The following is a 27544-nucleotide window of genomic DNA, read 5'->3' on the forward strand; positions in this document are numbered from 1 at the left end:
GAGTCTGCTTCTCCCTCTCCCTCCCTCTCTGCCCCTAATGAAACTTGCATATATACAGCCCAGACATATTCATGGCAGTATTTTGTGTTTTTTGGTAATTGCTCCAAACTGAAAACAACTCCAGTCAAATGGATAAGTAACCTGAATGAATGACCCAATATTCATTCCATGGAATATATACAGTCATGAAAATAAACACAGCTGCTTGGGATAACCTGGATGAATATTAATTGAAAGAAACCAGACATAAAGAATATGTGCTGGGGAGTTCCTGGGGGGCTCAGTCGGTTAGGCATCTGCCTTCAGCTCAGGTCACGATCTCGGGGTCCTGGGATCCAGCCCCAGGCTCGCTGCTCCGTGGGGAGTGTGCTTCTCTCTGTGCCCCTCCCCCTGCACATGCTCGCTCTCTCTCAAATAAATAAAATCTTAAAAAACAACATGTGCAGTATCATCTCACTTATGTCAACTTGTAAAAGAGGCAAGACTATGTTTATGTAGGCTGCATACTCCTGTAGTCAAACCATAAAGGAAGTGAGAAAGTAATATTCATAAATTTCAAGTTACTGACCCTGGTGGGAGAAGGAAGAACTGGGTCCAGATGGGTCTTATGGTTGGTTGTCAGGGGGCAGGGGAGGGCTTCTCCGATGGGACGGGGGTCATGTGTTGGCTTTACAATAACTTGTTAAATTATCCATTTGCATGCATGCATTTTTTTAAAGATTTTATTTATTTATTTGACAGACAGAGAGAGAGGGAACACGAGCAGGGGGAGGGGCACAGGCAGAGGGAGAAGCAGGCTCCCCGCTGAGCAGGGAGCCCAATGCGGGACTCGAACCCAGGACCCCGGGGATCACGCCCTGAGCCGAAGGCAGATGCTTCACCGACTGAGCCACCCAGGCGCCCCAGAATGTTCTAGATCTTGATGGGGATGACATAGTTACCTGCGTTCGCCTAGACCTGTCCAGCTGCGCTATTAGGTTCTGTGGAGGTCACTGTGGGTCAGCCACACCCCAGTGGAAACGTGACATTTTTACCTGTGCTCTGCTGTCCTTCGGAAGACCCAGAGACGAGCTGTGAAGGCAGAAATTTGCGGGCACGCCGGACCCAGGGGTGACCAGGGAGGGTCCACGGGCCCCTTGCCTCATCTGACACTCCTTCTGTTTGCCGACCAGACGTCGGGGCGCTGAGTCTTTGAGAAGGTGTCAGAATTTCGCGGGCAGCGGTCTCGGAACCGCCCCAGGCCCGTCTATGCTGGCGGTGGCCTCTAGGGGGTGCTGCTTACACAGCCAAGGCCGGGAGTTCAGCTTCCTTTCCAGAGACGGAATTTTTATGAAACCATCGGTGGAAGGCCAGGTGGGATGTCATCTCCCCGACCCCACCGCTCTGATTCTAAGACACTGCGGCTGTCACACAGGGAGATATATCATTCACGCCAAAAATGTGACACAAGAAAAAAGAATAGGAAAGGTTAGCAAAAAATTTGGGGGGATGGGGCGTCTGGGTGGCGCAGTCGTTAAGCGTCTGCCTTCGGCTCAGGGCGTGATTCCGGCGTTCTGGGATCGAGCCCCGCATCAGGCTCCTCTGCTGGGAGCCTGCTTCTTCCTCTCCCACTCCCCCTGCTTGTGTTCCCTCTCTCGCTGGCTGTCTCTGTCAAATAAATAAATAAAATCTTTTAAAAAAAATTGGGGGGGGGGCGCCTGGGTGGCACAGCGGTTAAGCGTCTGCCTTCGGCTCAGGGCGTGATCCCGGCGTTATGGGATCGAGCCCCACATCAGGCTCCTCCCCTATGAGCCTGCTTCTTCCTCTCCCACTCCCCCTGCTTGTGTTCCCTCTCTCGCTGGCTGTCTCTATCTCTGTCAAATAAATAAAATCTTTAAAAAAAAAAAATTGGGGGGAGCGACTGAAGGGAACCAAGACACCCCCAAATATACCACCTTGGTGTAAGAATTACTTTGAGCTGAGAGCATCTGAGCTCCTGAAACCCCTTATCTGCCTAAAAACAGAGCCTCCCCAAAGAACTCAATTGTCATAAATCCCTTCTGGGGATCAGTGTCTCCTCTCGGAGAAGCGAAGCTGGCACCCTTCCCAGATAGACTGTGTCACAAACTGTCCTATCTCCCATTTATTCTCCTAAGGGCCCATTTATCGTTCCTAAAATTAATTTGCTCTCCTGTAAGTGGCTTTTCTCCCCTCCCTTTGTCCTGTTACGCCGGCGTATGAGCTCTCGGAGCCCACCGTCCTTCGCTCCTTCTCTCTGCGATGGCTGAGCACATACAGTTAAAAATGAATAAAGTTGCGTGGCTCCTATCGAAATGTCTTTCATCAGTTTCATTGACAGGTCCCCAGGACAGAACCTAAGAGGGTAGAGGAAAAGGTTTCCCTCCCCCACACAGCTGGAGTTTGCCGGGGACACCAGCTGGGGGTCAATGCTTCCTGGTTCCACTTGGCTAACATTAGCCGGGGAGAAGGTGGAAACACTCCCAGCGAGCCCGCCCAGCCTGCTCCCTGACACCCCAGCCCAGGAAGGCCTCTCCTCCAAGCAGGTCAGCGACCCTGAACAGGGGAGGCCCCGCCTAGTCACGTGCCAGCAGGCTCTGCCCGGATCTGGTGTCATGCCCAGTCGGATTTGCTTGGGCGCAGAACGGACTGTTCACACGGCCTCCTGAGGTCACGAACTGAGTACATGACTGGGTTTGGGGGCAGGAAGGAGACACGTTTGCCGGAAACCGGCAACTCTTCATGAAAGTCTCACTCCCAGTCATGGTGGTCGTGGTGTTGAGATCACTAGGGGAGTGGTAAGAGGGGCGAGGGGTGCTGGATGCGTGCCCGTGGGCTTGCAGCGCTCCTTCCAGGGGTGAGTCAGAGCCCCTCCAAACACGGGGCCACCAGATATCATGGGGGACAGAGGATGAAGGGCCCAGCGCCGCCGCCGACGGGTTCAAGCCAAAAGTGTTACCCGGACTCCCATCAAGACCTTGAGTCTGGGGCGCCTGGGGGGCTCAGTCGGTGAAGTGACCGCTTCCGGCTCAGGTCATGATCCCAGGGTCCCGGATCGAGCCCCACGTCAGGCTCCCAGCTCAGCGGGGAGTCTGCTTCTCCTCCCTCTGCCGCTCCCCCTGCTTGTGCTCTCTGTCTCTGTCTCTCTCTCAAATGAATAAATTAAAAAATCTTTTTAAAAATTAAAAAAAATAAAGATCTCTTCGCATTAAAAAAAAAATAGTCTTTTTGTCTAACTTCCACTGATGAGTTCCCTGGGCCAGAAAACAAGCTGAAGGAACCTCGGAAGCTGTGGAGCTGCCAGGAGGTGGTGTCTTGCAGGACAAGGGCTCAGTCTCTAGGGGAAGTCAGGACCTGGGGGGGGGGGGCGGTCTCAGCTCCTGCAAGCAGGTGTGCAGGGCGCTGCCTGAGCCCCCACCAGCCAACAGCCCAGACGACCCAGGCCCCTCCTCCTTCTGCAGGGCGACGCTAGGCAGCCATCCTGGGGGCGCTGGTCACATGGAGCGAAGGGTGCCGACTGACGGGGCCCTGAACCTGGTGGGCAGCCTGGACCTCCGGCCACCTGCATAGCCCACGCCGCTTACCTGGACGTCCATTTTTAGCAGGTGCCCGCAGCCGCTGAGTGGCACCCCGGGCCCCAGGACTTTCCTCACACTGCTCCCCCACAGCCGGCACCTTGTGCTCGTGGCCCCTGAGCGGCCCTCTGGCAGCTGGCACCCACTTGGCCTGGATCAGCAGGAGCCGGGGGGACCTGGGAGTAACGTCCCCATGGGAGCAGCCCTAAGCCGATGACCCACAGGTGTGGGGTGCAACTACCCCAGCTGCCTTGCCCCAGGTGGGGCAACTGAGGTGTGACCCTCACCCTTTCCAGAGTTCCCCTTGGGGACCTTGTCCGATGTGCCCCCCTTTGCTCACCTGCTTTTCCCTTTGGTTCCACGCCCCCCACCACGGGGCTTCTGCCCCTCGGCACTGCTGACACAGGAGACTGCATAGTCCTCAGTTGTGGGGCGTCCCAGGCGCTGAGGGGGCTGAGCAGCACCCCCGGCCCCCCTCCATGCGAGGGGCACCCCAGTGTGACAACCACAGACACCCCCGATGTGGCTGCGCCCACGGGGGGGCGCAGCTGCCCCCCTGGAGAGGCACGCCCTACTGGGTTTTCCCAGGGAGTCCTACAAAGCCTTCCCGCGTGCTCCTGCCTCGCTGTGTGCTTCTGGAAGACCTGGCCCAGGACAGACGGCAAGAGGAAGAACTCCATCTGGGGGCCAGTTTCCCAAAGAAGCGGAAGGGCCTCGAGATTCGGGGCTACTGGTCTGACTGACGCACTCATCCGTTTCGACTCTCAGAGCAGACCCCGTTACTACATCCAGGACTCTAGAGACGGGCCCGCCTACCACTTTTCGAGCTCCCAGGTTGACCACTATACTCCGGGAATGCTGACCACGGATGAGTATAGAACAGGAGAGGCTGTTCTGGAATGTTCTGGAAGTGCTTGTGCTGCTCTCAGGGGCAGGGATCCTACCCCTCTCCCTCCACCCCTCCTCAGACTTATCTTATCTCTCCCTGACCTGGCAAATCCAAAGTCCTCTGCAGCACGAGATTCTTCCTTTATTGCGGAGACCTGGCGTTGAGGTTTGTGCTACCCCCCCCCCACCCGCCACGTTGCAGAGGCGGCGTCCGAGGCATGAGAGTCATAATGCCTCTCTTCACAAGGCGGCATTTGTGAGGGGTCAAGTGCAGGACCCACGATACAGGCATAAGCAGGAAGACGGCCTCGTCTTGGAGGCAGGCAGGGCCTTCCAGCTCTGTCTTCCACCGCATCTGAGAGGAGCAGCTCTTTACGGCGGGGCTCAGGAGGAAATCGAGGCGAGGCTGGTGACTTCGAGGTCAAGTAGACAAAAGGGGGCCTCGCCTGTCGCCTCTCCAAAGAGGGGAGCCGATTCCTCCCTGGCCGGTCTTGTGGCTTGAGGGAGGTGGCAGGGTGGCTCCCTTGTCCTCCAAGTGCCGATGCTGAGACCCCTTCTCTGGAGAGCTCCCACCCACCGGCCACCACCCCCTGCTGCAGGACCGTCCTGGCAGAGGCCTGGACATGGCTGAGGCCTGGGTCACTCCCTAGCCCCGGACTGGACCAGGCTGAGTGCTGGACATCGGGGCTGCGACTCAACAGAGTGACCCACTCCAGATCCCTGTCCCTTCTGCCCCACGGGGACCTGTGGCTGCATGCCCAGGAGTGGGGAGAAACGAGCAGAAGCCCAGCCACCCAAAAATGGAGCCCAAAATAAATCTATGTGTTTTGTTGCTGTTCTTTTTGGTTTTTGCTTTACCTTTTTAAAATTATTATTATGATAAAACACACACAACATAAACTTACCACTTTAACCGTCTCCAGGTGCACAGCCCCGCGGCATGAAGCACACTCACCCCGTCCTGCATCCACCCCCACCCTCCGTCTCCAGAACGTTCCGTCTCCCCACACGGAGACTCTGTCCCCAGGAAGCACGGACTCCGCACCCCCTGCCCCAGCCCTGGCTCCCACCAGCTCCTCTCTGTCTGTGTGGACGGGACTCCTCTGGGGACCTCCTGGCAGTGGGGTCCTGCGGGATGTGTCCTTCTGGGTCTGGCTGCTCTCTCTGAGCTCGGTGTCCTCGGGGTCCGTCCACGTCATGGCAGGTGTCGGGGTCCCTTCCGTTCTAGGGCTGGGTCATGTTCAGCGTGTGGACAGGCCCCGCCGTGTGTCCTTCATCTGCAGAGGGACCCTGCTGGGTGTTGTGAATCGTGCTGCTGTGCTGTTTCTCCCCCTCAGGGCTTCAATGATACGTAATGCACCCATCTTAAGTGCACAATTTGGTGTTTTTAGTGTATTTCCACAGTGTATACCCATCACCACAATCAATTCCAGAATATTCCATCACCCCAAAAGCAGCCCCATCTCCATCAATCATCATTCCCCATCTCCTGCCCCAGCGCCCAGCCCCCGTGAGCCCCCTTCCCGTCGTGGAGGAGTCTGTTCTGGGCGTGTCACACACGTGGACTCACATGCCGTGGGGCCTTCCGTGTCTGGTTCCCTCCCCGAACGTCGTGGGTTCAGGGTCCGCCCCCGGGGCAAACCATCCAGCTGAGCCCTTCCCAAATTCCTGGTCCACAGAATCATGAGCAAAATAAAATGATTTCGTTAAGCCAGTGAGGTTGGGGATTATTTGTCAGGCAACCACACACCCGAGCTCACCCCTCTTTCCCATCTTGGTTTCGTACGACGACTCCCTAGAGCACAATGGGGTGGGGAGCCGTCCCGTCTTTGCCATGCCTCTGTGGGGACACGTCTGGTCTTGAACCCCTGAACCCAGCTGCAAGCCCAGCCCTTATCGGCTCTCCTGAGGAACCTCACATGATCGATGGTGTGCGTCCAGGCTAGGGTGGGGAAAAAGGAGACCCCGTCGGCGTGACCCCAGCCTCCGCCACTTCCCCGCCTCCCTCACCTCCTTTCCCCTCCCAGATGGTTCTTGCCGTCCCCAGGGAGAAGTCCAGCCCTCCTGCTCCTGCATGCACCTGGCCAGCGGAGGGAGGGCCGAGCGCTTGGGTCGCCCAACGCGGAGGGCCGGACCGACAGGACCAGCTGAACCCAAAGGGGTGAGCGCGCCGGTGACGTGAGGCTGGAGCGGGACTCACTCCCCAGCAGTGCGCGGAGAAGCCGCTGTGGCCAGGAACCCTGAGCTTCACCTGGAGAACCCCAGCCCCACCCCCCACGTTGTCCAGAGACCGTCATCTCCTCCCCCCAGCGTAGACGCCGCGCATGAAAACCCTTCATTCACTGGTGAGTTTTTCAAGACCCACAGCACAAATGTACTTTATATGTTTTCCTCTGGGAAGTAAAATCTGGATATTTAGCAAATACGCGCTGCTTTTATTCCAGAAAGAAAAGCAGGAGGGAGGGAGGGAGGTGTCAGGAGGGAAAGACAGACAGACAGACAGGCAGACAGACAGGCAGGCAGGGAGGCGTTCGGAGAGGCAAGGGAATGAGGTGTACGCTCTTCCGAGCTCTACAGCTCTAGCCGTGCACAGCGCTTCTCTGTCTGTGGCCCAGGGAAGCGGCAGCTCTGTGCCTCGGTTTCCCCGGCGGTGCCTGCAGTACCCACTCTGGCTCCAAACGCAGGGCGAGGAGCTCTCCTCTCCCACTGGGCCCCCCGCCTCCTCCTTCACTCCAGGGTGGGGGTCCTGGCAACACCCCCCCCAGATGCCACCTACCACCGTGGGGCGTGTGGCCCTAAGGGGCCGCGACAGGTGTGAACTGCGCCAGTGAAGGGTGAAGGTGTGGAAGACAGGGAGGCCCCTCTCCTGGTCCTATGACACCCCTACCCCAGTCCCCAGATGGGCAGAGTGAGGCCCAGAAGGGGGAGAGGCAGGCGAGGACGTGCGGAGGGGCACCGGTCCAGAGACTTCACTCACCCAACCTCTCCCTCCACGAGCACTATCGAGTGCCCAGTGTGTGCCCGGGGCTCAGGATGAAGGGACCGAGGGTCCGGGAACTGGGGACCAACCCCACACCATGTAGGGGCTGGGCTTCTCCGTCCACCTTTCCAGCGGGAGACCCACCAGCCCCGCCAGGCTCAATGAATTCATTTATTTTTATTTTTTTTAAGATTGATTTATTTGACAGAGAGAGAGAGAGGGAGCACGAGCAGTGAGGGGGGGCAGAGGCAGAGGGAGAAGCAGACTCCCCGCAGAGCAGGGAGCCCGATGCGGAACTCGATCCCAGGACCCTGAGATCATGACCTGAGCCGAAGGCAGACGCTTCACCGACCGAGCCACCCAGGCGCCCCAGGCTCGATGAATTTAAATAGAATAGAAAGAAATACATAAAGGATTTGCTTCCTTATTTTTATTGGCCACGTTTCACTCTGAAGCCACGTGTGGCTGGTGGCTGCTGTCTTGAGAACATGTCCGTCATTCCAGAAGGTTATTTTTCAGAAGGTGCCAGCTCAGCAGGGGAGTCTCCCTTCCCACTAAGCAGGTGCTCTCCGGCTTCAGAGGGTGGGGGGGGGAGGTGGCAAGCTCAGAGGCCGGGACTGGGCGAGGGGACATCCTCACCCCACTGGGCTGGACTGTAGCAAAGCCAGGGTCCTGGTTGTGACATTGTAACAGTTTTGCAAAATGTTACTGCGAATCTGCAACTGTCCCTGCAAAGATTCCCAGCAGGAGGAGGTGTCCCGGGGACCCCGTGTTTGGAGCCCCTCAGATTTCGTGCCCGGGAGAGGCCCGGCTCCCCTCCCCGCGGTCCTGGCTCCCACCGGCAGCGGTCTCGAGCCAGTTTCTCACCGCTGTGTGCCTGGCACCAGGATCAAGTGAAGGGATGCTGAAGGACCAGAGACTGGGCAGGGCCGAGTCACCGAGCTGAGGACCTTGGGTCAGGAGTGACCAGGGCTTGGACCCACGGCTGCATGTGGCCCCGGCCCTTCAGGTGCCACCGTGCACGAGCTGCTACTGTGCAGGCCGCGCCATGCTTCTCCCATGTCTCCGCGACTCTGTCCTGAGCTGGGCAAGCACCCTGTCCCCCCTCCTTGTCGTGTCCCAGCCTTCTGCCACCTCACAGGGGTCACAAAAGGGAAACGGAGTCAGGGAGCAGCTGGAGCGTTACTGTACTTATACACGGGGAAACTGAGTCTCCATGGGGGAAGTGACGGACAGGGCAGGGGATCTTCCCAAGGTCACCGCAGATCCCAAACCCTGTGTGGGGACGAGGGAAATGCCCCTTTGACAGAGGTGTGAACGCAGCCCCAGGTTGGGAACAGACGAGGCCAAGGGCACCGTCCTTCCTCACGTTCGACTTGATCCTGTCACTCTTCCGACGTGGGTGAGTCTAACTCCCGGACAGGCGAGCGTTCCCTCTGGAGACAGGACGATTAAGGAGGGAGCCGACCTGGGGTGGCACAAGGGAGAGCTTGCCGCGGAGACGGGTGACGGAGACAGGAGCAAAACCCGCGGGAGGCCCCAGCTCTGGGGGGAGACGTCTGTGTGCCCCCCCCAGGGTGATAAACTCGTCCTCAACGCATTTATCGAACACTGAACACATCCTACACAGACACACTCTGGCGATCTTCCAACTTCAATCGAGGTGCGATTCACAGAATACATCAGTGGTGTGGGGTATATTCACCGTGCTGTGTAACCATCACGGCTGTCTCATTCCAGAAAGTTCCATCACCCCAACAGGAGACACTGACCTGTCCCCATCAGCCATCACTCCCCACCCCAGTCTCCGACACCCACAGAGCCCCTGCCTGTCTGTGGCTGTGCTTCTGCTTTATTTATTTATCTGCGAGCGAAACAGAGCAGGGGAGAGGGGCAGAGGGAGAGAGAATCTGGAGCAGACTCCCCGCTGAGCACGGAGCCTGACACGGGGCTCGATCTCACGACCCTGAGATCAGGACCTGAGCCGACATCAAGAGTCAGACGTTCAACCGACTGCACCACCCAGGTGCCTCTACTTTATTATTCTTTTCAATAAAATTCATTTTTTAAAACACTTCCAGCTCTACAGAAAGGGCTGTGAAGATACAGTTCCATGCGCCCGCCCGCCTCCCCGCCATTAGCACTGAAAGTCAGCTTGTGCAGCGCGGAGACCCACAGCGCGGACATGGTTTCCAGGGCGCCTCTCCCCGTCCCGTCTGCCCCGGCCGGGATGCGCAAGGCCAGGTGGCTGTGGGGCAGCTGTGAGCCCCAAGGCAGCCTCTCCATTGCCCCAGGTGGAGACGGGCCAGGGCGCCACAGCCACGGCCTGGGAAAGGCTCCAAGTTCCTCCCGCTCCGGAGTTTTCCTGCCGCTCCTGGAGGAGAGAGACGTGGAAGGGGCGGGATAGGCCGAGAAGAAACCGCAAGTCCAAGAACAAGCCGTGCCCGAGGCTGGCTCGGCGGGCAGGCAGAGGCAGGGAGAGGTCAGCGGTGAGGCCTGGCAGGGCCAGGCAGGGCTCGGTGCCGCCTGCGAGGGCAGGAACTTGGCATGCAGCCCCCGCCCCTCTGCACACACACACAGATGCCAGGCTGGGCAGGGGACAGGAGCGGGGCCCAGGGGCATGGAGAGGGGACTTGGCGGGGGTGGTCCTGGAGGGGGCAGGGTAGCTGCAGCGTCTCTGAGGGGGGCTCTTGGGGGATGGCTGGACCAATGCAGGGTAGGGGCCAGGTTCAAGGATGCTCAGCTTTTCCTTCGGGGTGTCAGGTAGGGGGAGGGTGTGCTCACGCTGAGCCTGGCGTTTCCAGGGAGGACGGGGGTGGCCCGCAGGCCCCTGTTGCCCAAGAGATCCTAGAGCCTATGCCTGTCCAGGTAGGTCTGTCACCAGCCCAGAGAGCGCCCCTCTCTCCCCAGTCCCATGTCCAGGCTGACTCCAGATGCTCCCAGGTCACCTACTGACACAGCCAGCCGTTGGTCCTCTCTCTGGCCTCCTGGCCACGGCTCTGCCCTGGCCTGTCACCTGTCACCCCTCCCTAGGCTGGCTGCAAGGTGACAGCAGCTCATCAGGCCCTTTGGGCTGCGTCCACACTCCACGCGGCGACAAGATGGTCCTTCCAGAAATGACATCCAGTCGGGTCTGTGCCCTTCTGTGCTTGGTCCCTCCTGTGGGTGTCTGTCCGCAGGAACAATGGAAACCACACTCACAGCAGCACAACTCACAACAGACAAAAACGTGGGAACAAGCTCAGTGTCCGTGGACGGTTACGGTTAGGGTTAGCGTCCCTGGGCCCCGAACAGCGGTGCTGCCCTGAGCCCACGACGCTCGGGGAGGGAGCCAGATGCAGAAGCTCCAGGAAGCAAGCCTGGCTTGGCACACCCGAGGACTGTCCCCCAGACCCCTGACTCACAGAGCCCAGTCACGCAGACGCCCCGCAAGGCCACGCCATCCGTAGGTCGCTGGGCAGCTCACGCGCCACGCCGCCTCCCCTGGCCACTCTCAGATCCCTGCAGGTCAGAGGAGGAAGCGGAAGCACACAGCCACCCAGGCTGACACCCTCCACCACCAGACTTCACCGCCCCTCCCCCACCCATAGGCTCCTGCCTCCAGGAAGCTCTCCCTGATCCACTAACTTCCCACCAGGATGGGAAGTCAGCCTTGGGCTTTCCAGCACAGAGGCCTGCACCCGGCAAGGGTTTAACGATGGCTGAGGGCCAGGCACATGGGGGAGGATTGAATCACTAGGTTTTGACCGGTTGCAGTGTTCGACGTTGGCAATGCCACTAGAAGCTGCCCCCTTTCTCCTCCCTAAGCTTAGATCTGGGGCAGCCGGGAGCCTCGCCTTGGATGTGGGGAGGTCATGGCACAGCTTCCAGGGCCAGGCCAAGCCGGTAGCTCCCCCTTCGGTGCCGTGGAATGTTTGCTCTCCAGTCCGGAGCCTGAGGGGCCGCCCAGCGCACCGGCGAGAGCCCAGGCCCCCTGGAGCAGTGAGCCAAGCCCGCTGGGCCGCCCGCGCTCCGGACTCATGGCGTCACTGGGGATGAGAAGTGGTTTCAGGCCACTTGTTACACAACAGAAAACCAGGACAAGGGCACAAGTTTTTATGACTTTTATTAAATCCTTACAAAACAATACAAAATTCCGGCATTGACAGTTGGTGTAAGGAAAATGAGCCGTATCGATTCACCTGGTGCGGTGGAGTTAAAGTGCTTGGGTGTTTTCCCCCTACTTTTAAAAAAACTTTTTTTTTTTTTTTTTTGTCTTTTTTACTTGTCTTAACATTGAAACGTGGCCGTTCCCCTCCCCCAGCGCCGGGTGGCCTGGGAGCCAGGTGCTCATTCACAGTAACGGTTCTGACAGTCCCTCCAGCTCACACGGTCCAGGTGACACGTGATGGGCGGAGGAAGTGGCTGTCCCACCTTTGGGAAAAAAAAAAAGCTCCTCACAGCTCCGCTTTCCAGAGTAAAAGGGCCAAGGCGCCTGTGGCGGGCGGGAGTCCGTTTGTTTCTTTTTTACAAAAAGGCAGAAACCCCAGTTGCAAAACGTAGGATCACCTGTGGGCAAGAAGAGGGGGTGGGGGCGGCCTCCCCACCCCCCGGGGTCTTTGGAAAGGCCAGTCCACAGATCCAGGGGGGCAGGGGGACAGGAGGGGGTGTCAGTCCCCACCAGGCACCAGAGACTGCCACAGAAACGGCATCTGGGTCCCCCCCACCCGCGAGGCCCCCCAACATTCAAGTATTCAAGAACAGGGAAGGGAAGTCAACTGATGTCTTTAAAAAATTAACAAAACAGGACGAACAACTAGAAGCCAGAGGGCTTTCCAGGCCCTGGCCTGCCATGGAGACCTGGCCAGACCCCAGGCCACGCTGCCCTGGCGGGGGGCCATAGGCACCCTCCCTGGCCGGCAGAAGCACGTGTGCGTGGAGAAGGGGGCCTGTATTGCATAGTGTTTCCCACCCGAGGACGAGGAGGGCGTCAGTCTCCCCAAGCCTGGCAGGCCCCTTGACGTCTGACCCCAGCGCCGAGGTGGGCAGAGGCGGGCATGACGATTCCTGGGTGCCCAGGAGGCCGTGGCAGCAGCGGCCCTTTTCCTGAAGGTGGGCAGAGTCGAAACACTGCCCTTGGGGGTGGGGGCTTCAGCAGGACCCCTGGGTGGGCCCTGGCTCTGAGGAGGAAGGGGGCTGACAAGAGCTTCCACACCAGACCCCAGGGGTCACAAGGGGCGGGACGTGGCCGTGGTCAGACTGAGCCCTGAGAAGGGGCACTCGGGTGCCCGGGGTGGGGGTCTCTGGGACCCCCACGTTGGCTGACGGGCGCCTGTCCAGCCCCTCCCACTTCCGCTGGCACCGCCCTCCTGGGTGGGCAAGGGAGGGGGCAGTGGGTGCACCCCCCACCCGGGTCAGCTGCAGCTTAAGGTCAAGGTTTGAGAGCCCCGATTGTCAGTCAGAGGGGAGAGGCCATGGGCAGCCGTGTATCCCGCCCGCCTGCACCCAGGCCCCCTCCCGCCACAGGGAGACCTGAGAAGCCCCCGCCCCACCAAACCACCAGGCTGTCTCGGGTGAGGGATGAAGGGGCGGCTGCGTCACTGAGGGGAGATGTGGGGTGGGCCCGTCCCTGAAAATACTGTGAGGGCTGGGGAGGGGGAGCGTTCCTGTGCCCCCAGCTCTGGAAGACGACAAACGCCCTCCTCTCCTGAGTCACATCTGGGCGGGCCGGGCGGGGGGACCTTTCACAGTACAGGTGAGCATCTGGGGCTGGGGTGGCAGGGACCGGGCAAGCCCAGCGACACGCGTCCTCCACTCTCCGCCCCAGGCGCCTGCTTTGCTTTAACACCTTTTAAAGGGGAAAAATGGGGGTGGGGCAGAAAAAAGGAGAAAAGAACCCAACAGCAAAAACCTCATATAAAAAGAGCCCCCCTCCCCCCCCACTGAGCTTAGTGCCTCGGAGTCCAGCCAGGGGAGGGCAGCCTGCTGGTCACCGGCTGGCAACAGCTTAAAAAACATCTTTAGATCTGACGGGGGGGGGGGTGACCTATGTACAGAGGGAGGGAGGGCTCACGCGTGGTCTCCCACCAGGACCACGGGGGCCGCGGACAGGCTGGCTCGCTGCCGCCTCTGGGCCAGCTTGCTCTGAGAGGGCGGGGACAGCTGCAGGCAGCGTGAGGTAGCTCGGATGACCACGGGCGGGCCCTGCTCCGCCTCCTCGGCTGCATCCTCCTCGCGCTGAGCCAGCTGCCGATTCATGGCGATGGCCTCCGCCGCAAACGATGTGAGCTCTTTGGCACAGCTGTTCCTGGGGAGGGGGCGGTCGCAGAGGAGGTGGAGGGGGCTGCCAGGCTGCCTCGATCCCCTCGGGACCCCCGGGGGCCGTGCAGTACCCGGGGGAAGGGGTTGCAGGCCCCAGGCCCCCTGAGCCTCCCTGGAGGACGAGGACACCCCCCCACCCTCGGGAGCCCCAATCCATCTCTGTTACTTGTACAAGAAAACCCAAACACTAAATGGCTTCTCAGCCCAACAATTTAAAGAGGATTTCTTGTCCTTTTAAAACACTTAACGTTAACCACTCCCAACTCATGGTCCCTGCCAGAGCCCCACGCCCCGCTGCGGGTCTCACCTCTGCAGGACCATGGGTGTAGGCAGAGTGTTCTCCGGAGCGCACTGTAAGGAGACAGGAGGGGCGGGGCTGAAGAGCAGAGCCCAGCTGCCCTCCCAGTGCCCAGCTGGCTGTGACCAGGGGTCAGGGGGTGCACCTGCTGGAACCAAGTCAGGCCAGGGGGAGCAGCATGTGGCAGAGGCCCCGCAGTGGTCCACTACATCTGCTCCCTGCCCCCTCCTCTGCCTACTCATGGGTCTCCTGATGTTTCAGAGAGCGTGAGTACTCCTCCACCAGCTGCCCCTGTGATCAGGACCCCAGTCTTTGCTCCCTGGGGAGTTCCGGTGCCAACTTCTATTTCTGGTTAAGACCCTTGCCCTTGTGACCTCCTTGCCATGGGCTGACAGCCTGGCTCGGGTGACCGCTGGCCAGAGAAATGGCAGGCTCTTTCCAGACGGGTGGGGACAGAGAGCTGGGCTGGGGTTGGCAGGCCCTGTCGGAGGTCTGCGACCTGCCCAACACCTGGACGACCTCGGCTTGCTGTTCTGTGCAGGTGTGCCAGGCAGGAAGAGGCCCCAGCGCCTCCGGGGCACAAGGCCAAGCAACTCACTGAGCAGCAGTGCCTGAAGTCCCAGACCCTAGCTGGCAGCAGTTCCCTCTGCGCCCATGCCCCCACGGAGGGCCGGGACTGAGCCCCAGACCCACGCTGCAGGTGGGGAACTGCTGCTGGGCTCCCCAAGGGCTCTCATACACCCGCTCCAAGTCACCCCCTAGCCCCTCGGAGGCTGTGTGGAGGCAGGAGGCCCTAGCGGGGCTCACGCTCACCCCCTGCACCCACGGGTGCTGCAGAACTTGGGCAGCGCTCAGCCTCTGCTTGGCGTCGCGGACGAGGAGCTTTGAGATGAGATCTTTGGCAGCAAAGGAGATGTGGGCCCAGTCCTTCTCGGGAAATTCGTACTTGCCCTCCTGGATGCTCTCAAACAGCATGTTCTGTGGGGCGGGGGGGGGGGGGCAAGGGGTGAGAGGCCCGCTGCAGGCGGTAGAGCCCCACAAGGACATGTGCCAGCCGGGACCCAGAGTCGGGCACGTCCGCTTAGTAAGGAGCTCTGCCAGGGCCCCCCGACCCAGCCATGCGGTCTCACCCCTGACCTGGACACACTGCACACCCTCCCCCCTCCGATGGCAGGGTGGGCAGGGGGCGGAGAAGGCCCTGAGATCAGTGGGCAGGACCAGGGCTTTGGGGTTGGACACAGGCTGCACTGCAGGGCTGGCCTCACCCAAGTGCTCAGTGCACTCTGCCTGAGACGGGCTGACTGGCAGCCAAGCTCCAATGGGGCAGAGGCCACGAGGCTGGAACCCCGTCTCTCCCCCACGGCAGCTCCCTGACTCCCAGCAGCTTTCTCTCATAGCCCGTGGATCCAAGAAGCCTGTGTAACCCTGAAGGGCTGGGCCAGCACTACCCTGTGGATGTGTAGGGTGTGGGTGGCCATGATCAAGGTGGTGGCGGTAGGGAGGGGTAGGGGTGTGGCAGGGTGCAGGGGGCGAGGATCTCTGCCGGATGCGGGGGGGAGGGTGGGGGTCCCCATGGGGTGTGGGGGAGGGTGTGGGGGAGGGTAGGGGGGTCCCCGTGGGGTTAGGGGGTCCCTGTGGGGTGCAGGGGCGGGTGGGGGGGCGGGTGGGGGCCCCCGTGGGGTGCAGGGAGTAACTGTGGGGTGCGGGGGCGGGTGGGGTGCGGGGGAGGGGCGCATGCGCGCACCTGGCAGGCCGGGCAGGCCTCGCCGCGGTCCCAGCCGCAGTCGCTCCCGCAGTGGCCCACGAAGGGCGGGTAGCCACTGAGCAGGATGTACAGGATGACGCCCAGGCTCCAGAGATCGCAGCGCTTGTCGTAGATGCTGGCTTCCTCACTGAAGGCCTCCACCACCTCGGGGGCCATGTACTCCGCTGAGCCGCACTGCGGGCGGGGACCGGGCGTCAGGAGCCCGCCGAGGGGGAAGGGCAGCGCCGCAGGCCGGGACTTCCCCGCGTCACGTGAGGGCCCGAACACAGGGTCACCGGGCCGGGGCGCCCAACGCCCCGCCGGGCCAATCAGCGGCGGGCCAGAGGGCCAGCCCCGCCCCTCCGCCCAATCAACAGGTGGCAGGTGCCGGCCCCGCCCCTCCACCCAATCAGCGGCCGAGAGCCAGCCCGCCCCGCCTCCTGCGGCCGCGCCCGCCCCTTTCTGCGGGGCCAATCAGCGGCTGTTGCTAAGCAAAAAAGCCCCAGCTCCGCCGGCCGCACCTCGAGGTTACGCAACTGCAGCCCAGGAGCGGGTCAGGGCGTGCCCGCTGCCCGCGCGCCTCACCGGGGTGAGCAGCTCCGGGGTGGAGATGGGGGAGCAGTCCCCGTTGAGTTTGATGCCGCTGCCCAGATCGAAGTCGCAGATCTTGACGGGGGAGACCTGGGAGGGGTGGGAAGAGGCGGTGAGGCGGGGGTCCCGGCCAACCCCGGCCCGGCCGCAGGGAATGCCGCTCCCCGCGTCCTACCTGGTTGGGGTGCTCGCAGAGGATGTTTTCTGGCTTTAGGTCCCTGTGGGCGATGCCTGCGGTGAGAACCAGGGGGGAGAGTCAGTGGGGGGAGTGGGGGCATCTTCTGGGAGTCCTGGGCAGGTGGACCAGGCGCAAGGCTGGACACCCCCGGGGACTACGGGGGTCCCACCACCCACCTTTGTTGTGCAGGAAGTCCAGGGCACTGGCCACGTCCTGCACGACCACGCTGGCCTCCAGCTCGTTAAAGTGCCGTCGCTGGTGGATGTGGCTCAGAATGGAGCCTGCGGCCAGGCCGGGGTGCAGGGAGAACGTGTACGGGTCACCTGTGTGTCTCCAGGCCACTGCCCAGTAGTACCCACTTCCACCCCGCAGGGATGCGCCCACTCTGGCCTCCTTGGGCTCAAAGCTTGGACAGGAAGCTCAGACACCCCACCCCCATTCTGAGGTAGAGGGGCAGCTCTGAGAAGTCCTTCCTGGTGGCCCAGCCCACAGCCCATGAAGACCCAGGTGGAGTGTCTCCCAGGCCCCACATACCACCCCGCATCTTCTCAAACACCAGGTAGAAGCGATCTTCCTCCTCGAAGAACTCTATCAGCTCTAGAACATTCCTGGCACATGGGAGTTGGAGAGGCAGGAGAGGAGGGAGGCTTCCTGAGGCCCCTGTGCAGCCACCATGCAGCCCAGCAGGGGCCCACCCTTTCCACCCCTCCTGCCCACAGGAAGGCTGGCACTGGGCCCACTCTGGACTGCCTGCCTGACCCTGAGTGCACCACAGCAGACCCTGCACAGAGATACACAGCAGGTGCTCCCTGAAAGCCTGCCGGGGAGAACGAGGTACTCAGGCTCATTCATCCACGGAAAGATGGCTCAGGGCCCAGCTCTGTGGCGAGGTGGGTCCCATTACCTGTGTCCCTGGCACTGGTACAGCATCTCCACCTCCCGGAAAACCCGACTCCGAATGTGCCCCGGCTGCTTCTCGATGATCTAGAAGGGGGTGGGGCAGGAGACAGAGCAGCTTGGTCAGCCAGACCCTCCAAAGCCCAAGGGGCCCCTACCAGAAATCTGCCCTGTGCCATGCCTAACCCCATGTAGAGCTTAGATCTCAAATTCTAAGAAGCTGAGCTCGCCTCCTGGGGCCCAGAATTTGCCAGAGGTCAGGACTGTGGCCTCAACACAAGCCTGGGAGCGGAGGAGTGCAACATGTTTTCCAGGTGGCACCAGGGGAGAGACAAGCTCGACAAGAAAGGCAGACGGAGAAGAGAAAGGGCTGGGCCTTCTCCACTCCAGACCCTGCAGACCTCGGCAGCATGTCTGGGGTCTGGGACTCCTACAGAACACCTCTTCAGGGTGTCAGGGTCCCTGGGACTGCGCAGCCTCCCCTCCCTGACCGGGAGACTCGTGGCCACTGCGTGGGCTCCCACACCACCCAGGGGACTGGAGGGGCCTTAGGGTGCCTGGCTGCCAGCCACGCCGTCCCTGCCTGCCTCGGTGCCAAGTGCCACCTCTCCAGTTTCATGACTGTCTGGGCAGCTGCCTGGGGTCCCTCAGCCCGTCCAGACTGGCCCTCCTGCCAACCAGCAGGCATCGTCTCCTGGGATTCAGCCTCAGGAAGCCAGCTTCTGCCCCCACTACCCTCGGGCACCCAGGAGCTCTGAGGACCAGAGGGTCCCCCCCAGCCACCTTTGCTCCTAGAAGTGGGGGCAGAAGGTGCCTGGTGCCTCTCTCCAGGCAACCCAGGCCCCCAGTGGGGACCTCTCCCCAGGCTGGATCCTTGGGCCCCCTCTCACTGGGCCAGTGAGGCAGGCTAGGTCACCCCCGGGCCCAGCGCTCCCTGTCCAGTGCATCGGCCTGGAGGGGAACGCGGTGTTCCCCCAGCTAGTTTCTGCAGCAGGCGCGACATCCGTTTGCTGCCAGGGCCCAGCCTGTGCACCGTGCCACCGGTCTGGCGACAAACCCCGATGCCACAGAGAAGCATGTGGCAGAACCACCAGGTTTCAGGCCTCTTGACACAACGTCAGCAGCCACGCTCTTCTGGACTAGCTCTTGGCAATCCGGCCAGGACCCCTACTTCATGGAGAAAAATGTGGTCCCGCAGAGGAGAGGGATGGCTTTACGGGAGGTCCCACAACAGTGTGAGGAAGCCACAGGGTCCAACAGTGACCGGAAGCCAGGCTGCCCAGCAGGGTCCCGGGGAGGAAAGCACCCAGTGCAGAAAGTGCTGGAGGCTACGCATCCAGTTCCCTCGCACCGTCGCTCCCCACCCACCCAGGAGCTCCCAGGGTAGGGGTGGGGTGGGGGGCAGGGACCATGGCCACCTTTCTCATCAGACTTCCACCAAGGCCCTAAGCTCTGGCCAGCCCCGCTCACCGAGGGGCACCTGGTCCTCATACCTGGGCCGCCAGCCTCCTGTGACCCCACCCCACCCCGATGCAGGGTCGCCAGGGAAGGCTGGAAGGTTTCTCAGAACACAGGGTCACACTGTCTGCCCCAGAAACACGGGTTTCGGGGTCACAGCTCCCACACCACTTGGCCATACCGTGGGTCAGGGGTCACACAGGAACACTCAAGAGGTTCTTTTGGGCCTGCCCTGGTCTCCCCAAATGCCAAGCCTCCTCGGGCCCCAAGTAAAGCATTGCCTTTTTACCCTTGTGTCCAACATGGACAACCACTCATCACTCCTGAGGAATGGCATGAGGTGACCCAGCAGACAAGAGCCAACTCTGACTGAAGCCCCGAGCCACACTGGTCCTCGGCCACCTGTGTAGGGAGCTGCCCCTTGTGGTCACTTCCCGCCCAGCCTCAGGGGCTCAGACCAGTCTGACCTAGATTCCCAGGGGTGGCCTGAGTCACTGGCCCTAGGGCCATTTTTAGACACTAGTTTTCCCCAGCTGCTGGTCCAGGGGCTCGAATGCCAGCTCCCCACCTCCCGCCACCCTCGGCCAGGGCCGGATCCCAGGTGCGGTGGGAAGAGGTGAGGGGAGCCGCCCGGGCGCAGGTGCTCACCTTGACAGCATACTCCTGGTTAGTGATGAGGTTGACACAGGTCTGCACTCGGGCGTGGGCGCCCTCCCCGAGCACATCCTCCTGTAGCTGGTAGACGTCTATGGAGCAGGGGGGCTGTGAGAGCTGCCCCAGGCCAGCCCCATCCCCCTTCCTCCCCCGCCCCTGCTGGTCCCCACTCACCTTCAAACCTGCCAGAGAAGCTGTCAGTGGCCCGGCACCGCTTCTTCTTCTTGCCCCTCTTCTTGGCGTCCGGGATGTCGATGGGCTGGCTCGTGGGCATATCTGTACTGGGAGACCCAGCGGTGAGGCCAGCCCTGCTCAGCAGGCAACGGCCCCTGTGGCTCCCAGGCCCGGCCCGGCCCTCACCCGCCGCCGGGGAAGCGCCCCTCCCTCTCAGGCCCTCACCAGGGCGGGCGGGGCACTCCAGGCTGAAGTCAGTCTCCCCGTGATGGGTCTGGTCTAAGGAGAAGGCCAGCTCGAAAGGATTCTGCCCCTGCAGGGGAAAGGAGAGGAAAGAGCTCTCAGGCCTTGCCCAGAGAGCGACCCAGCCCCCTGTGTCCACAAGGCAAGGGGAGCAAAGCCTGGCTTTGCCTGTGAGGAAATGGATGCCCCCCCACACCAGCCCAGGGTCCCTGGGGCATCCAGGAAGGGGATGCGGAGTGGGGAGGGACCGTGAGGAGGCAGAGGACCAGGCGTGAGTCACCGTGGTGCCCAGGCCATGTCTCACACCTTGGTTGCTCACCCCTGCAGAATGGGGACAACCTTCATAGCCCAACTGGCCCCCTGGGCTGCCAGGGATCAAAGGCAGCAGGCGGTCAGTGGGAGGGGATGAGTCACCGCTTCCAGGCGGGGTTCCCAGCAGGGGCGGCCCTGCCTGCTTTCCCACGGCCTCCTGCACTAGGCCCTTGCCTTTCTGGCCTCAGTTTCCCCTCTGTTGAACGGGGAGCCACTGCCCTCCTGGCCACATCCTGCTCCCTCTGTGGTCCCCCTGTTACCAGACTGTGTCACTGCCCCAGACTCTGGAGGCTCACAAGATGGGCCTCCAAGGCCTCCCGTGTGAGAGTGTCAACAGCGGGCCACCCTTGTCCTGGCCCTGCCCAGGCCACAGCATGCACTGTCCCTGTTTCACCCCCAGGACAGAGCCCCTCACAGGCCCCCGTGCCCAGCCAAGAAAGCAGCCCTGGGAGAGAGGGGCCCACTGGAGGCTGCCCGCCAACCCCCACGACTGGGGGAAGGGCGCTAGGCCCTGACTAGAGAAGGAAGGCGGCTGGGGATTGGAGAAACCACCTCATATGCCCCACAGGATTGCTGGAATAACTTTCTGCAGAGCAGATGGTCCAGGGTGAGGACTGACAGCCCCCGGCGTGAGGTCTTTGAGGCTGAGGCCCAGCCAGGTTGCCTCAGGACTTAGCTCTAATTTAGCTCCCCGCATCCTAGTGGACTAGGTGGCCAGGGCCGTGGGGGGGTGGGGGGGCCTGTGTGCACGGTGGTGCTGAGGCTGGGTGACCTGGCCCAAGTCGCTGCCCCTCCCTGGGCCGCAGGACAACTGGGGCCAGGCTCTGGCTGGAGGGTCACCCAGAGAAGGTACTCCAGGAAAGCCCTAGAGAGACCCCAAGGGGCGACCCCCAGGGGCCCGATGCCAAAGGAGCTGAGCCAGATTCCTACAGACAGGAGGCCCGGAAGCCAGGCCGGCAGCAGAGGGGGGCAGGCAGAGGTCAGAGGGAGCGGCTGAAAAACATGCCCAGGCCCTCCCAGCCTCCCCACCCACCCTGCAGATAGTTGCTAGGAGGCCCAGCCTGGCAAGGGAGCAGGGAGAAGGGAACACCAGCCAGCCTGCTCAGGGCTCACCCTCCAGCCCCGGCCCTGCCTGCTGTGGGCTCCGGCCCCGTGGGGAGTCAGGCACACAGCCGTCTGGCACACCGGCCATCAGCACTCTGATAAGACTCCTCCAGAGGGGCCAGGTTACTGCTTCCACCTGGGAGGAGGGGCTCCAGGGCAACCACACGAAGGGGGTGATTACGAGGGAGTGTAGACAAGAGGCTGGCGGTCAGTAGCCAGCGATGTCACCTACCAGCTACCTCACCTTGGTCTAGTGACCTCAGCCCCAGGCCTGACCGACATCTGTGGGTGTGGTGGGAGGAAGCTGCCCACGGTTCGTCCGAAGGAGGAAGGGCGCGAGGACCCCAGGGGGCCTGCTGGGTCCCCTCACCACCCCCACACTCCTGTCCCGGCCTCCAGCTTGGAGACAGAAAGGGTGGCCAAGCCACCCCCAGGGGAGAGCCAGCTCCCGCGTCCTCGTCACCACGTGCAGGGAGTACCCAGGGCAAACCGTTGCCCTTTCCGAGCCTCCGATTTCCCAACTTAAAATGGGGAAAGTGTGTTGGGAGATGCCTGGCAGAAGCATGTCCCTGGTGTGCTGCTGCTGGGGGCAGGGGGGTTGGCCCCAGCCCCAGGGAGCAACCTCAGTGTGGTGGGAGGAGAATCCTAGAGTGGCCGGGAGGCTCATTTCGGAGCTGAGGCTCCCTGTGCAGTGTCCTTCCCACCCCCTCAGCACTCCCATAGTCCCACCTGGGCGCAGCCTCTGGTCCCAAGCAACGTGGGCCGGCTGGGCCTGGGGCTGGCCTCAGGCCTCCAGTCAGCAGGCCTTGGCAGGAGGCAGCTGGAACCATCCAGAAAGTTCGAGTTTGCTTTGGCCGCTGTGCCGGCCCCTCACATTGACCCTGTCTCAGTTCCTGCCCGGCCCCAGGAGGGGACAGACCACTGCCAGTGACGTCTCAGGTCCACCCCCCCCTTCAGCCCAGCCCTGGACACTTGGACGTGCCAAGGGTGTCGCTGCCCTAGGCGGGGGAAAGTGCGAGGATGACAGGCGTGTGGTGTGGGCAGGGGTGGGGCGTGCTGGCGCGAGATGCTGGCTGGACAGGCCTGGGAATTCTAACCCAAAGAGTCTCAACTCGCTCCTCCCACCCCAGTGCGCAGCGCGCCTGTGTACACACACACACACACACACACACCCAGGTCCTGCCTTCTTTACAGGGCAACAGGTCCCTGCCCAAGGAGGCCCAGGGAAGCCATTACATAACACGGCGGGCGGGGTGGGGCGGCCGTTGACATCACTGCGTCCCCTGAGCCAGCTCTGTGAGGCCCCAGCCCAGCACCTGCCCGCCCCCCCCCCCCCCCGACTCGCTCATCTGAGACCAGGACTCGGCTGCAGCCGTGGGGCCACCGCAGAAACTTCCCGCTCCCACAGGAAATAGCACTTGGGCCTGGAGTGTCTGGGAGGTGCAGGGCCAGGGGGCATCCAATCCACTCCCCCATTCTGTAGACCACCTAGGAGGGCTTTTGGGGACCTGCAGCCCTACCTCGGATCCCTGGAGGAAAGACCCCATAGACCCATAGGCCCAGGGCGCTGAGGACTGGACTGTGGCCTGCTGAGCTCCCTGGCAGTGCACACCCGGCTAGGGTTTGCAGGGGACACACAACCAGGTGCCCCCACGGGCTGCAGGCCCCAGCCCCACTTGGGGTTTTTAGAGGAAAGACCCCACAGTCCCCAAGGCGCTGGGGCCTGAACCGTGGCCCACTGACACCCCCCCCACCAGCGCACACCCGGTTGGGGCAGCTCCAGACTCAGGGTGGGAGGCAGGCATTAACTCCGGGGCGGGGGGGATCCTGGGGGTGGGCTACGCGCCCCCCACCAGCCACTCGAGTGGCCCAACCCCAGGTGACCCCAAACCCACCCGGCCCTCACCTTGAACGAACGGTGGAAGCCCTGAAGTTCGGCTGTTTTCTTCTGCACCATCTTCTGTCCGGGCCCCGCCAGCGGGGGAGGGGACGGCGGGCCCGGGGGGGCGGCCCGTGGGCGGGGGGCGGCCGGGGAAGGGACCCTGCAGGCGGAGCAGACAAAGGAGAGCGTGAGTGTCTGCGGCCAGCGCGCCGGGAACCCGGGCCGGCGAGGCTCCGCTGGGCCCGATCCCCGAGACCTGGTCGGGGCCGGGCCAGGGTCGCAGGGCCGCACTCACCGGGGTCGGGCTCGGGCCGGGGCCGCAGTGCTGCCGCCGCCGCCGCCGCCCGAGACACGCAGCCCGGACCCCGCTGCGCGGACCGCGCGGGGAACAGCGCCGCCGCCGCCGCCACCACCGCGGACTCCTCCGCCTGGGCCGCCGCCGCCGCCGCCGCCGAGAGGAGCCGAGCACACCGCCCCGCCGCCGCCTTTATAGGCCAGGCTTCGCCCCGCCCCATACGCATGCCCCGCCCCGCCCGCCCCGCCCACACACGCACAGCGGGGGCGGAGCTTGCAGGGCCCTCCGGGCCAAGTGAGGCTGCGCACTCGGGCCTTGAGGGGTGTTCACGCGCCTGCGCGGTGAGGTGCGCGGGGCACCGGGAGGACTTGGGAGGGCTGCTGACGGTTGCTCGCAGGGGTGCGGGTGCTGGCGGGGCTGCCTGAGGCCCTGGGAGGCCCGCGGGTCCCTGGCACCGAGCTGGAGCCGGGCCCTGCGCTCTGGCAGTTCCCCCAGGATGCCGGGCAGGGCCTGGGACACACTGACTCCTTTGGGCGACTTCCCTTCCCTAGAACATATATGGCTCCCTCTTGGAGCTCCCCAATCCCAGAACGTGCTGTGGCTCTGTCTTGATTGATCCTACAACCTGCTATGCGCCCCTGGTGCACCTCCCTGATCCTGGCTCCAGTTGTCTTGCCGGTGCAGCCCAACAGGCTTTGAGACCCAGCTGCCTCTTCCAGGGAGCTCCCCAAGAGTTTGCCCTCTAGTTGGCAGAAAGAGGACCATTGTATGGATGGGGCGCCTGGGTGGCACAGCGGTTGAGCGTCTGCCTTCGGCTCAGGGCGTGATCCCCGCGTTCTGGGATCGAGCCCCACATCAGGCTCCTCTGCTGGGAGCCTGCTTCTTCCTCTCCCACTCCCCCTGCTTGTGTTCCCCCTCTCGCTGGTTGTCTCTCTCTCTGTCAAATAAATAAATAAAAATCTTTAAAAAAAAAAAAAAAAGAGGACCATTGTATGGGATGGGGACTGACATCTATGAAGGACCTTCCCTCAGTCCTGCACAGGAACGTTTCGGGGAGAGCAGGGACCCTGGACCAAGAAAGAGCCCAAAGCTGGGGGGGGGGGGGAGCCAGGGGTGGGAGTAAAATGAAAATACCATCTCATTTGGTTGCCCCCCCCACCCCGCCCCTGATCCAGCCTTGGGTAGAATCGGCCCTTCCTGAGCTGGTCCAGCTCCCTGTCCCCAGAGCACCGTGGTGCAGAGTCCTCAGACTCCCTGAACCCTGGGCACACGGAAGTACAAGTTTGTGGGGTGGCCCGACCTCCCTCTCCTCCAGGATTCAGCTTGTCCTGTTAGAGGCTTCCTGCCACCCAAACCTAGTTGTCCCCCAAGCAGCCCTGCTGACCTGAGGCTGAGTTGTCCCTAGCTAGTAGGGCAGCCTCTATGTGCCACCCGCAAGACCATACCTGACTTCGGCTAGCAACCCCCCATCTTCCTCCGTCCCCTGCGTGGGCATGTGTGTGTGTGTGTGTGTGTGTGTGTGTGTGTGTGTGTGTAGACATACACGTTGGCTCCAGCTGCCTGGGGTGGGGCTGTTAGACCTGCCTGCCCAGAAGTCTCCCCATCCCCCCTCCCTCCTCTCCCGGCTGTCCCCTCCCACCCCTGCCTCCAGGCCACAGCCCTCTCTGTCACCTTCCGGGCTCAGGTGGGTACAATGGGCCACTGCCCCTTGTCAGAAGCTCAGCTCCATGAAGGCGCAGATCTGTCTCCTGCCCGTCCAGAGCCCAGCACAGGGCCCAGCACACGGGAAGTGCTTCCTGAATGCTGCTGGAAAGAATGGATGTGTTTGAACGCGAGTGCGCACGGGTGTGTGCAAGGGGGTGTCTGTGCACGCAGGGGTTGTGCCAGTGTGTTAGCTTCTCGCACACCGGGAGGCTTCAAACAAGAGCAATTTACGCTCTCAGATTCTGGAGACCAGGAGTGAGTCTGAAATCAAGGTCTAGGCAGGGCCACACCCTCCCTGAAGGCTCCCGGGCTTCCTGCTTCTCCCAGCTTCCCATGCTGGCTGGCAGCCCTTGGGGAGTCCCGGAGTCCCGAGGCCAGCTGACTCCCTGCCCTGTCCCTGCCCCCCCCCCCACCTTCCGGTGTCTGTCTGCTCTGCGTCTCTGGTCTCACCCCTCCTCTACGACCTCATCTTAGTGAATTCCAGCCAATGAGGCCTATTTCCAGGTGCCACATTCACAGGTTCCAAGGGTTGGGCCGTGAACATATCTTTCTGGGGAACACGATCAATCCACCACAGAAAAGTAGGTCTATACTCCAGGGCGGGTGTTTAGCCACGTTCATTTGTGTGTGGACCTGTGGGGGTTGCCATTCGCACTGACCTTGGGGAACAGATGTGAACAAAGGCCTCCCCCTGGGCCCTCTTCCAGGGGTCCCTGATCCTGGAGCCTGGCCGGTGGGGGGAGTGTGCAGATTTGTTCCCAGCTCTTGGCACGGCTCAGACAACCTCCTCACCCTCACACAGCCCGAACAGGGGGACAGGTGGTTCCTCTGTGGGCACCGTGCTGCAGGTGGGAAGACAGAGAGCTGGCCCCTACCTCTGGGGTCTTTCCAGCAGGTGCCCCTCTCGGCACTAGTGACATAGGGGCAGGTCATTCTCTGTGGGGGCCGTCCTGGGCACTGCGGGGCGCTGAGCAGCATCCATGGCCCCCACCCACTCGATGCAGTAGCACCCCCAGTCATGACAACCACAAATCCCCAGACATCACCCAGTGTTCCGGGGGGGGGGGTGCAGGCTCACACCCAGATGAGACCCACTGCTTCTGCCAACCAGTGAGCCGAGTCCTGTAATCCCTGCCCTGTGTGTGAGAAGGTGGGGACCATGAGGGGAGCACACCCTCATATGAGTGTTGGGGGGCGTGGTGTGCACAGGGCCCTTCCCCACAGGTGGGGGCCATGTGTGATGTGCACACAGGTACGGGCTTCTGCGCACAGCCTAGGGAGCTGGCATGTGTGTGTGTGTGTGTGTGTGTCCGTGGCTGTGTGGAGGGGTCCTAAGTTAGCCCACACACATCCCCAGGCAGAAAAGGTCAGAGACACCCCCCCCCCAGAGGTTCCTGAGCCCCCAGGTCTGGGCCCTGGGGCTGACCCTGGGACAGGTGTCTGTGGTTGCCTGGGTTGCTCTGGCGAGGGACAGGCAGCCAGGCCCACCCCAGCCCGGCCTGCACTGGGCGATGGGGGCTGCCAGTGGGAATGGGTAAGTGGAGGGACCTCTGTGCCCAGCCTGCAGGCTCACAGGCCTGAGCCCTGTCCCGCTGCCAGCCAGCCACAGACCCAGACAGCCAGTCTTCTTCCTTGAGGAAGGCCCTGTTTAGAGGCCAACCTCCTAGAGGTGCTGGGTGCCCAGGGGCCAGGGAGGGAGAGGGGGCTGACGGGTATCCGCCAGCCACCCTGCCCACTCTCCTTGGACCCCCAGGGGTCTCGTCTGCCTCTGACCAGCCCTGCGGGTGGAAGGCAGTCTGCCAGGCAAGTGAGGCAGGAAGACTAGGTCCGGGCCCCTGCTCCTCACACCTGCCCAGCTCCTGGTGACTGTCACTGGGGGGGGGGGGGGGTGCAGTTCCAGCAGAGGCAAAAAAAGACGGAGAGACCTGGTGGGCAGGACAGGTAGGGCTCAGGACGACGGTGCTTTCCAACACCCCAAAGGATGCAGAGAAGGCAGCCAGACTAGGAGGGGGGCTCAGGATTGCCCTGGGGGGCCAGGGTCCAGTTTGAGACTCCCGGAGCAGGAGGTCCTGGCCTGAGAGGAGGACAGGCAGGAATGAAGTGGCTGGCGCCAACCTCCTGCATCAGGGGCCACCCGTTCCTGATTCCTCGGCCTTCCCCTCCCCATCCTGTTCCTCCCCTCCCCTCCCCCGGCTGCTGGCTCCCTAGGGGCTCAGGAGGAGAAGGGAGCTGACCCCCTTTCCTGCCCCAGTCATGGAGGGGGCTTGGAA

At 62.2% G+C, this 27544-nt stretch overlaps 1 protein-coding gene across 1 annotated transcript; it reads right to left on the reverse strand.

The window, feature by feature from the left end:
- Positions 1 to 11528: 11528 nt before the first annotated feature.
- Positions 11529 to 23695, reverse strand: MKNK2 (MAPK interacting serine/threonine kinase 2). Its single transcript, XM_026480968.4, has 14 exons — positions 23571 to 23695; positions 23300 to 23435; positions 19960 to 20047; positions 19735 to 19836; positions 19555 to 19652; positions 17456 to 17535; positions 17086 to 17159; positions 16728 to 16832; positions 16549 to 16604; positions 16368 to 16463; positions 15783 to 15977; positions 14852 to 15016; positions 14048 to 14091; positions 11529 to 13726 (listed from the first exon to the last, which is right to left on the reverse strand). The coding sequence occupies exons 2-14, from the start codon at positions 23348 to 23350 to the stop codon at positions 13489 to 13491; spliced, it is 1392 nt and encodes a 463-aa protein (XP_026336753.1). The 5' UTR covers positions 23351 to 23435; positions 23571 to 23695; the 3' UTR covers positions 11529 to 13488.
- Between the last annotated feature and the right edge of the window lie 3849 nt (positions 23696 to 27544).

Source organism: Ursus arctos, unplaced genomic scaffold (genome assembly GCF_023065955.2).
Source record: "Ursus arctos isolate Adak ecotype North America unplaced genomic scaffold, UrsArc2.0 scaffold_14, whole genome shotgun sequence".
NCBI classification, from domain to species: domain Eukaryota; kingdom Metazoa; phylum Chordata; class Mammalia; order Carnivora; family Ursidae; genus Ursus; species Ursus arctos.